The sequence below is a fragment of the Primulina tabacum genome, chromosome 12 (assembly GCF_025594145.1).
Source record: "Primulina tabacum isolate GXHZ01 chromosome 12, ASM2559414v2, whole genome shotgun sequence".
Lineage (NCBI taxonomy): Eukaryota > Viridiplantae > Streptophyta > Magnoliopsida > Lamiales > Gesneriaceae > Primulina > Primulina tabacum.
Genome location: NC_134561.1, coordinates 1,335,957 through 1,347,119, shown reverse-complemented (window position 1 = coordinate 1,347,119; position 11,163 = coordinate 1,335,957). Strand labels below are relative to the sequence as shown.

The 11,163-nt window shown below is 37.6% G+C and overlaps 1 protein-coding gene and 1 long non-coding RNA gene across 2 annotated transcripts; one reads left to right on the top strand and one right to left on the bottom strand.

Moving 5' to 3' along the window:
• The first annotated feature begins 294 nt into the window (after window positions 1–294).
• Window positions 295–1,974, top strand: LOC142521022 (uncharacterized). Its single transcript, XR_012814052.1, has 3 exons — window positions 295–1,053; window positions 1,257–1,353; window positions 1,842–1,974. It is a non-coding gene; the product is annotated as an uncharacterized LOC142521022 (long non-coding RNA).
• LOC142521021 (IAA-amino acid hydrolase ILR1-like 6) lies at window positions 1,717–5,233 on the bottom strand. The gene is made up of 5 exons (XM_075624202.1): window positions 4,588–5,233; window positions 4,133–4,258; window positions 2,562–2,876; window positions 2,327–2,455; window positions 1,717–2,237 (listed from the first exon to the last, which is right to left on the bottom strand). The coding sequence occupies exons 1-5, from the start codon at window positions 5,083–5,085 to the stop codon at window positions 1,860–1,862; spliced, it is 1,446 nt and encodes a 481-aa protein (XP_075480317.1). The 5' UTR covers window positions 5,086–5,233; the 3' UTR covers window positions 1,717–1,859.
• Window positions 5,234–11,163: the final 5,930 nt, after the last annotated feature.

Sequence of the window (11,163 nt, the reverse complement as noted above, 5' to 3'; positions counted from 1 at the left end):
AAAAAGTTAAAAGGAAAAAAAAAGTCTAACCATTTAGAAATTTTTGGTGGAGAAAGTTGACTGATGAGAATGATGTGTTGGATAAAAAAGTAATTGTTTGTTTTTAAAATCCAAATTCCACCAAATCTTATCAAATTTGATGAGATTTGGATATACATATTCAAATCCCATAAAATTCTAAAAAAAATCCAAATTCTTTTTTTGAATCACTTTGCCAAACAGTAAAAATAGGATTTTGAAATCTCCCAAATCCTGGTTGTCAAACACACCGTAAATTTCCATAAAATGGATTCCCGCAGTGGGACTGGATTTCTTCAGCTGTTCAAGTAAGAATTCCACGTATATAAATGGTGGTTCTTCCTGATTTTCTAGGATAATTTTTTGGGCTCGGCCTAATTGTCTAAAAAATTCGATCTTTCTTTCCCCCCACATTTCTGTCTATGTTTTTTTGCCATCTCTCCGATCATTGAGACCGAATTTGCTCATTTAGAAAGTTAGATTTGTGATAAATATCTTTACCTTAGCTATTCATGTATAATGCTACGGTTTCTTCATTTTCTTGAATCGCTAATAAGTTATTCCTCCTCCAAGCTTCAAGCATTCACCTTTTATATTAAATCCCACGAGTTTGTTTTCTTGGTTTTAAAGAAAGCTATTAATCGTTCTGGTACTCTTAAGATCCTTACAGGACTGCGGTTATGGTTTCGACAATGTTAGATTCGGGGAATTGTGGAGTTAGTCGAGCAGCCCAAGTTTGATTATGTTGGTCTGAAGCCAGCCATTGTATGTGCATTGCATTGGAATGTCCTGTGTGTTTGGCCTCGGTCGACCAAAATGATGCTGGCAGTGAAGGCCTGTGACAAAAGAAATATGGGATATTAAGATGGGATTTGGTAATGATGAGTTTGAGGCTGCTGATGTGGTTTTGGGGAATATCCCGGAACCGTCTCCAGTGCCCCCCGAAACCAACTGCACCACCTGGGAGTCTGGTGGTGCCGCCCTCTCTCGTGTCTCCCACGAGACAACTCGTCTTTTCCCATTGCTGTATATCCGGTACTTATGGTCACACTTGTAGTTGGATAGTGTCTCAAGTAAATTTAAAAGTGGTATTTGGCAAGCAACAATTTCTACTTTGTTTCTTCCCTGTTATGCTTGGTGTTTAGAATCTTGTGCGTATGTATGAAACACTGCTTGTATCATGATTTTCGCTCGGGTTTGTAACATTTGGGTGATTGAGTTGAAATATTTTATTTCAGGTGACTGGTGAATACTCCATGATAATGGCTAAGGTGGTGTTAAAATGATTGGTGAGGAGAAAGTGATGATGGTGTCTGATGTATCTTCCCAGATCAGGTGGAGATATCATTCTCACTTATTTTGCTTTATAAGCTGCTATATGGCCGATATGTTGAGGAGGAGATACATTCATCTTGAATCGAAGTTTCATTAGACTTTAGACTGTTGCACATCAAATCGGTTAGTTCAAATGAGATGTATAGGATTTAATACTTCTCTATGTATTGAAAACAATTTCAAAATGGTATATTATCATTCAAATCTTTGAATAGCAATTTGATCGTCCCATTTCGATTGTTTTGCTGTAAAGGCAAGGGTACAGGTGAATATAGACCACTGTTGCACCTTCCCAAAATATAACATCATATTTGCTCCATAGACTTCTCTTTGATGGAATGTATCCACATGAAGAGGAAGAAACAATCAGCAAATGCTCTAATGCGTCTCATTCATTCTCGTAAAACATAGATGAACTAATGTTCATTTTTCTGTATAGAACACTTGTACAACAAAAGGAAGATTTATTTACTTGCGCTCATTTACAGTTCTGCAGATTTCCTTTGTCATGATGAAGAGACTATTCGCTCGTGTAGATATCTCTCAGCAATAGCAGCATGAGTTGCTGCACCTATAGGAAGTGCGTCTTCATCTATAGAAAAATGAGTCGAGTGGGCAGAGTGTACTGATCCTAGAGTTTCATTCCTGATTCCGATGAAGAAGAAGGCTGCAGGAATCACTTCCGAGAAAAATGAGAAGTCCTCTGCCCCCATTATCTGCTCGACGACTTGGAAATTCGAGGGTCCTACCAGATCGTGGACAACTTTCTTCAAGTGTTTGTACATTTTGCCATCGTTTACCATAGGTGGGTAAATCAAGTTTGAGTTTTTGAAGAAGTCAACCGTTGCTGAGCATCTGAAAACCAAAGCTTGAGCTACGATAATCTGTTTAAAATGTTTAAGGTATTTCATTGCTCCTGTTGGATTAGTTTAAGATAGCAGAGGTAGATATAATGAGTAATGAAATGTCTAACCTCTTCTATTCTTGTAAGAAGTTGGCTGAAGCTTATATTAGAAAAAGCCCTCAAAGTGCCGCCAAATTCAACACGGTTCGGCATCAGATCAAGATCATCGCCTCCTTTGAAGAAAGTTACAGTGACCACCTAAGATGGGAAATAAAATTACTGGACAGATAATTTTAAACGATGTTCTCGAAAATGGAAGCTGATTTGGACGTAATGTGAGTGAAACTCTTGAGTTTGTTCCTACGTGTGAGTCCAATGGATTCATCTCTTGGGACACGATGCCCTGTAGGCTGATCACTGCAGCTGAGGCAGCTAAGACGGGGTTGACTGAGTCGTAGACGCTCCCTGAAGTGGCTTTTTCACTGGTAACAACGGCCTTGAAGAAGCCACAACCTGCCAGAAAAGGTCCAGGTCTCGACCCGATGACAGAGGTCGGGAGCTGATGTGATACGTGCGCTGCAAATATGGCCTCAACGTCTTTAAGGGCTTCCTCTTGAATCATTCTTTTTGCTCCATTCCCAGCTTCCTCTGCCGGCTGAAACAGCAACACTACAGTCCCCTGCAAGTTGAATCAATTTTGTAGTGATGATAAGAAGAACGAACCAAGAAAATTTACATCTTCAGGTATCTGAATCTGCTACATTGCTCACTATTGCTTTAGCCTCATTTAAGCATTAGCATTATAAAGTTAATTTCTCATCGACATTTCACTAAAAATGCAGCAATGTCCTTTCTTTGAATAAATGACAAGTCACTCGGTACACATGAATAGGCCCGACTGGGATCCGATCCAACTGGACAAGAATTCAAGTCTCTATTCCTTCATTTCGGAACTCTTTATGAATTCGAGTCTCAATTTCCTTCATCCACCTAAATTGTGGATATGCCCAAAGATGGAGGTTTCATAAAGGAATCTTTCAAGAAAGCCAAAGGTTTTCGGTTTCCATCTATTATCGGGCATGCAATCAAATCAACTTTTGAAAGGGCTCGTTGATACGCTTTCATCTCATTGGCAGATTAGGTGTCTTATTATAACAAATTCCTTGTAATAGAAACTAGAATGACATTCTGAGAGAGACTCCAAAAGTAAATCCTATGTTAAGGTATGCATCTGAAGTAAGTGGTCCTTGCCAGCTGTTGGCTGTTATTATTTTCACAAGAGTTAAGAATTCGGCAACACCCTCTCTGCTGTTCCTACCATCCCTTAGGTAGAGACTATGAAACCACGGCTATGCAAACAAACTATAGGCAATCGGCTCTACCCCACCACTTAGCATCTCTGCTGGGGTGCAAAGGAACAAAATCGAGCCGAATACGAAGAAAATTTTATTTAGCTCGATTTCAAGTTCGTCTTGAAATATTCAAATGTATTTGTGAACTAAATGTTGCTAATAGTCGAAAGTTCGTCAATATTTATTTAATATATAGATATACTATATTCATAAAATAGTATAGCTCATGAACTATTGAACTAAATGATTTGGACTCGAGTTCGGCTCAAGAACTTCTGCATCCTAAAACAATTCACACCTATATGTCATTATCTAATAATCTATTCTTTTTTCCGCAAGATTATATGGTGTGATCATGTGAGCGTGGTTTGGCTCCTTTCTGGACAATGTGTAATGCAGCAGTCTTGTCCAGATAGGTGGAGAGTAAACTGATCAAGAATTTGATGGTTAATCTTTGTTACTCGATTCTTTTTTTCCGGTGTGAAGTAAAATCAAGATTTCTACAAGAGAATCGGATATCGAATTCGCTCTGTCAAAAACTATAGTTTCTGTGTGCATAATGGAAAGATGAAACAAAACAAACCTTCAATTGGTCTTCCCTTGTCTTCAAGATCTTGGCTGCGCCCATTAGCATCGCCACATGAGCGTCGTGGCCGCACGCGTGCATCTTGCCTACGTTCTTACTCCTGTGCTCCCATTCAACTTCTTCCTGAGAACACATTAGTGTAAAGTGAGTTCCCCTGATTTTGCAGCCATCCAAACTACCATTTTGCAACGAAACAAATCGGTTTCCTCTGCACTAAGAAAAGGTCTGGAAGTAAATGTTCATTTATTCCTTCATGGGCCCCTTCTGGTCTTCTACTTATGTGAGGCTACATATCATCAATGTCAATACAAAAAGAACCGAAAAATACACCGCATGCGACAAAAACACGACGAAATTAAAAAGGCCAACCAGACAGCAAAAAGAAAGTGAGAATCCACAAGTTTTTGTGAAATTTCTATGTTGATGGACCAATACCACCTAAAGGGATAAACCTGAATGGGCAAAGCGTCCATATCCGCCCTGATGGCCACGAAAGGCGGCCCGCCGGTGCCAACAGCGGCCCTGATCCCGGTCTTTGCCACCGGAAACTGGTAACTCACGCCCATTTCATCGAGTTCCCGGCGGATAAGCCGGCTGGTCTCGACTTCCTCGTAGGCAAGTTCAGGGTTTTCATGGATCCTCCGCCGGATCGACTTTATCCATTTCACGTTTCCCTGTTTCTTCGCGATTCCCAGGATCTCTTCCGAACAAGCCCTGCTCCAAACGCTGCAATCCGTGCGATCAACATCCGGGGACAAGGATTCCTTCTCCTTCCCCGGAGAAGCTGACAGATTCTTGCAACTTAGAGTGGGGTTTTTGGGGCTCGCCTGCGCGTGTTCGAAGCGCGAAACAGCATCGTGATCGGCGGATTTTTGCTGGGTTTTGCCTGATATCATGCAAGAAAGCAGAAGAAGAACGAAAATGGGAAGGTTTTCACCAGGAATCTTCATCTTTTCCTCTTGTGCATGGAGAAAAAACAAGGAAAAAAGATCGAAAATTTGTGGACTATTAATTCTATGGAGATGGCTAAAGGGTTTTAATCATCAAAATTCTGGCTATGGAAGGGGAAGGGGATTACTTTAAAAACACGTGTTCAAAAAGGATTAAAGACTGTTGTACGAGGTTATATGTCACGTGTAGAATTTGATGTTTTGAGAACGAAGCAGGTGGGTGGGTGGGTCTACTATTTGGGAAAGACTTTTTTTTTAATTAAAAAATATCATTTTGTCTTTTGTCATTTTATGAAATAAAATATATGTTGATTTTAGTAAAAATTATTATTTTTATTTTAAAAAATATTTTATAATATATTATTAATTTAAATTAAAAATATTTTTTATGTCAAAATTATTACAATTCATTGCATATATAAGTCGAATCATACATGATATCTATTCATATGTTTATTTGTGTTTTCACATAGATTAAAAATATATTAAGAAAATCAAGTTTTTTGTTTTACTCTTATTTCATGAATGTTTAATATGATATAAAAATTTCTCGAATAAAATAATGTGTTTAATGAATAAAGATGGGAGACTTGTCAAAAAATCCCTATACTCATTCTTAACTTTCTCTTTACTCCCTATCATACTAAAACTTTGTTTCAACTCCCCATTTTTTTAAAATTTCCAAATTTACCCTTATATCTTTATTTTAAATAATTGATTTTTCTTTTGTAAATAATGGCCCATCATGCTTCCGAAAATAAACTAAATCTTTTACCTCTTTGACCGGAGTACCACCGGGTTATATCCACCGTATTTTACGAACTGCTCCTCACAGTCCAACCACACGATTGCAACCGATGGTTACTGACGCAGATTCCTTCAGCAGCACTTGGCACAACCCTAATTCGTTTCTACCTTAGGGTGTACAATAAAAGATAAAATTTTGAAAATAATACATGAGAGGGGCTAGAGCAAAGATTTCTTTTATTTAAACACAAACATTTTATTAATACATAGTAACCTCCTGTAGAGGAGGAGAAACTTGTTTAGCTACTGATAGTAGCTGAACTCACTACACACATAAACTTGAAAGAGAATTATTACAAATGTTTTGAAGAAAAACGAAGAGGTTGATCGATGTCTTCATCTTCCTTCTGCTTCTTTATTTATAGAAGGCTCCTTCGGATTTGAAACTTCGGACTTCAAATCTTCATAAACCTTTACAACTTGCACATGGACCATGTAATGGTTGAGTGGTCCATTAGGTTGGTCCCTCCACCTTTCTTGATTTGTCTTTTTCTAGATTATTAATCTAGAAACTGCCCCTTCTTGGATTTTTATCTGCCTGCATAAATCGTATATATGCGTTTGGATCAGATCAGCTTGTATCTCCTTTCCTTCTTTTTTGAGCTGTTTATAATAATCTTTGGAAATTTTCAGCTCTTTTCTCGTTGCCTTAATCCTTATTCTGGAAACTCTGAGATAGTTGAAATACATTTTCTTTTGTTTCCAGTTTTGGTTTAAGTCTGGTATGGTTTACTGGTTCCTTTACTCTTATTTATAGTGTAAAGTTTGGGTCCAGTTTTCTTGTTTTCTTTATTGGATTCCCTTTTAAAATAAAGGATCCAATGTTCTTTCGTCTTTTACCACTTATTATTAGTGGTCCTGTTGTCCTTGTCCACCGATTATTGGTGGTCCTTTCTTTCCACTTACATGGTGGGTTTTCTTTTTGTTAGTGGACTAGTCATATGTCCACTTTCAATTTTGTCGAGGAATCTTTGGCTTTCGGTTTCCTCGAGGAAAACGTGAATGTGGTCCATCTCCACTTGTGCTTGTGTCGGTAAAGTGTTTCCGATCAGATCTCGGTTTGAATCCTTTACCGAATTCAGGTTCCTTCTGGTTTTGGCATTCAAGGCAGATGTTTTCTGACCATCTTCCTATATGTGCCATGTTACAGAATTTTCGGCGAGTTTCTTTACTGGCCGGCAGCTTGCTATTCCACAAAAGATTTCTCTTTTTCTCGAATAAATCTTCTGCAAAACTTGTGGTTTTTCCTGTCATGGTGTTTAACATGAATGATCCGTTCACTGAATGATTATAAAATTTGAACGGAAACTTGACTTTGTCCATCTCAGTGAGACAGACCCATAGACCTCAAGCTCTTCTGGTAGACATATCATCTTCAGAAATTGAAGCAACCAGGGGTGTTTCTTCTGTTGGAGGGTCTTTGATAAATTTTTGGATATTTGTATCCGGCCTCCTTAACTTGATGAAATGAAAGGCTTCGTGAGAACCTTTCCCTGCTGGTTCTGGTGCTGCACTGAAAAAGTATAGCTCCAAAACATTTTCTCTGGACAAATAATCATTATTCGCCCAAGTTTCATGAACAGCTTCCCTGGATCCACTTTGGTAATCCTGAAATTTCCGGAAAGCTGGGTGATGTAGTATAAACTGAGGCAAGAGCCCCGAATTCATACCATGCTTTAACCTCCTTTGGATATGAATTTGGTTTCATCCATACCCTTGGATATTTTCCTGAGACATCAACCCTATTAGTAGCTGGGTTGATTCCAATTCTTGTTTTCAATTTCTCCCAATTCTGTTGATAAACCTGAAATGGAGAAATTATTGCTTCGTTAGTACCAACCTTAGATTTGCCTTTGTCAATACGAGGCCTAAGGTTGATCTCTCCCTCTTCAATCCCCGAGGTGAAGGGTTGACTTGAAGACTCAAGATAAGGATCAGGAGTCTCAATTTTTGTTTCAGCCGACTCATCTGGTGATGATCCCGACTTAACACTTGTGCAAGGGGTATTTGAATCCCCTGCTACAGGTATAGAGTCCTGTACTCGAAAACTCTCCATTTGGGAAACCAATGGCTTCTCAATGCCTTGGAGGATAGGCCTTTGCATCACTGACCATAACTAAGTATATGCCTGTAAACATCCTGTAATTCGATCAGAGACAACTCTCTTATCGGCTTGTTGTAGTCTTCCCGCAACTTCTGCGTTTACGACTAGCTTGTTAAACTCGTTTTGAAGCATTTCAAGGTGTTCCCTCAAATGCCTCTGCATCTTGATGATGGAATTGATATCACTACTGTCCATCTCTTGTTAAAAAATCTGCAAGAATATTTTCATGAGATTTTATTATCACAATATCAAAAATATAATTCTAACATAATGCTTGCCATCTTAATAATCTAGCCTTCTCTGGTTTAGATTCAATTCTATTCCTTAAGAAAGCTTTTACCTGTGTATTATCAACTTTCAAAGTAAATTTCTTTGCAAGTAAAAATAATGGCCATTTTTCAAAAGCTCTTTTTACTGCATAAAATTCCTTTTCATTGATATGCCATCTAATGGCTTTTGCATCCGAGAATAACCCACTACAATATCTGCATGGTTGTTCTCCATCTGGGGTAAGCTTAGTAAGAACTGCTGCCCACCACTGATCACTGGCATCGGTATATAATACCAGATCATCTTCGTCTTGAGGAATCGTCATTTTTGGAAGATTTTTACAAATCTCCTTTAAATGGATAAGTCCTTCTGTGTGTTCTTTTTTCCATATAAATCTTGCATCTTTTTTCAATAATGGACTGAACACCTTCCTGTGTTTTGCTAGGTTTTTTATAAACATCCCAGCAAAATTAACAACTCCTAAAAAGTTTTGAAGTTGTTTCTTGTCTTTGAGACTTTCTGGAAAATTCTGCACCTTTTCAACTATGTGGTCTTGCAGAATTATTCCTGACTCATCGATTTCAATTCCGAGGAATTCAATCTTTCTTGTAGCGATGACTGCTTTCTTTTCAGATAAAACCAGTCCTTCTTTCTTGCAAATCTTAGAGAAAATCTCTAAATGCTTAACATGTTCATTCATATCTTTAGATGCTATTAAAACATCATCAATATAAACAAACATAAATTTAAAATAATCCTTAAAAAGATTATCCATTTTCCTTTGAAATATCTGGGGTGAATTAGCCAATCCCATTGGTAACACTTCCCAAATATAATGTTCTTGAGGTGTGGAGAAAGCTGTAAATTTCTTGCTTCCTTCCTCCATCCGAATCTGATAAAATCCAGACTTACAATCGAATTTAGAGAATATCTTGGCGTTGCGTATACAACTAATCAAGTGTTCTCTACTTGGTATAAAATACCCATCAAATTCCAGAATTTTATTAATTCCTTGATAATTAATAACAAGTCTGGGTTTTCCTCGTTTTATCTCACCATGATTTCTTACCAGGAAACCTGGACTGCTATATGGTGACATACCTGCTTTGATTAAACCAAGGTCTAAATGTTCCTTGAGTATAATCTGCATATCCCTTTGATCAATAATATTCATTGGAATAGGCTTACAACGGACAAATTCATACTCTTTGCCTTCCTTAATCTTAAGACAAGCTTTGAGTTGATTTTTGTCCCACCATGCCAAGGGATCCTCATTATAATTTTCTCTGATCCTTTTCTTGACATCTTCCAATGATACCTTAGCTTCAAACTCTACTTCATTTGTTTGTAGAGTTATATTAAGGCATTCTATATCTTCTGGTTGGAGTTCTTTATCAGCTCTCAACTGGATCATTGTTTCTCCAAACCGTCTTGAATCCTTCATTTTTGGGTTCAGAAGTTTTCCTGAATCACCATGCTTGCTGCGAAACTAGATCGGCAATTTTCTATAAAATGCTTCTCTTAGTCTCTGGACTATGATTTTGTGATCACATGGTGTTGTTAACACTAATATTCTAGTTTCATTTTCTTGAGTATAGGATTTGAACATCTATAGGAAATTATTTCCTAATAATATGTCAGCTCCTGTATCATGAAAATAAATTGGTGGTGTCTTTACCTTGTACCAAGGTGTTTGTCCAGCATCGCCAATCATAATTTCAGTCATCTTAATCCCTTTACATAAGATTAAGATTCGTCTGGAAAAATCTCTTCCAGCAATCTTTGGTAGTTCTTCTTCCAAATTATTTGGAAAAAATCCTCGTTTTGCTGTACATATTCCAGCACCTGAATCAATATATGCAGCAAAGTATTCTGTCTTATATTGTTCATACAACATTCCTACTGGAATGTATATAGAGAATGAGCTTGTGGTCATTGGATTTTCCACATCTTATCATTTGCCATAAACTCATTCCATACTCTAGACGTTTCCAAGGTTTGTGTTCCTCGAGAAACTCTAATCCAAGAATCATTCGATCTGATTCTTTCCCTGGAATTCCTTGAATGTGAACTTCCAATTCTCCGATATTAATCAGTCCTTGGTAAGTTCCTATCATCGGTTGTTCCAAATAGTATATTGAATTACAAGGAAATTGATTCCTTTGTTTTGTAATATAAAATACTATTTCTACTTCCTTCCAACCTTCTGGGTTTCTAAGTTTTCCCATTGTAGAAAAACTTTTTGGCTCCTGTTGGGTTTCTATGACAGGCGTTTTTCCCCATCTGTAACTCGTAATTCTATCTCCTTGAAAAGATAGTCTTCTTGATTCCAATTTAAGACTTTGATTCCTTTGTAGAATCGGTTTATCTTGTATTTGGATATCTGTTTCCTGTATCAAAGGAAACTCTACTCGTTCTGGATAAACTGCCTGAGCAACTTTTTCGAATATTTCAGGGATTTCAATAAACTCATTTCTAATAAACAGTTCAGAATGATGTGTATTAGACAGAGCATATGAAATTTGATAGGTAATAGAATATGGCCTATTACCTTCTTTCATCAGCCTTTTTTCCTTGAAGTTTTGATGCAATGTCAAGGCTCGGCTGAAATCTCGATCTGCCAGGTTGTAGGCTATCCTTGGATAGATCACTCCTACAATCTTTCCCGCACAGAGATTTCCTAAGATTGTTCCCAGTAGTGAATCTTGAAGATTCCCCATTCTTTTATCGCATATAGCAATATCAATAAGTGAATCTATTCCTTCTTTAAAAGTAGCTTTTATCATAATTTGGATTGCTCCAATATGAATCCAAGACATAGTCCTTGCTACTTCTATCTTTAGTTTTTGTAATTCTTCCTTAATTTCTTCGGAAGGAATTAACTGCATCTCCATTCT

Bases quoted from the DNA above. Each gene is read 5' to 3' on its own strand.
- LOC142521021 (XM_075624202.1), bottom strand. From the start codon at position 5,085: ATGAAGATTCCTGGTGAAAACCTTCCCATTTTCGTTCTTCTTCTGCTT. The intron at 2,456-2,561 runs GTAGGAACAAAC...TTCCCATCTTAG, and splicing joins TGAATCCATTGGACTCACAC to GTGGTCACTGTAACTTTCTT. The intron at 2,238-2,326 runs GTTAGACATTTC...CATTTTAAACAG, and splicing joins TTCTTACAAGAATAGAAGAG to ATTATCGTAGCTCAAGCTTT.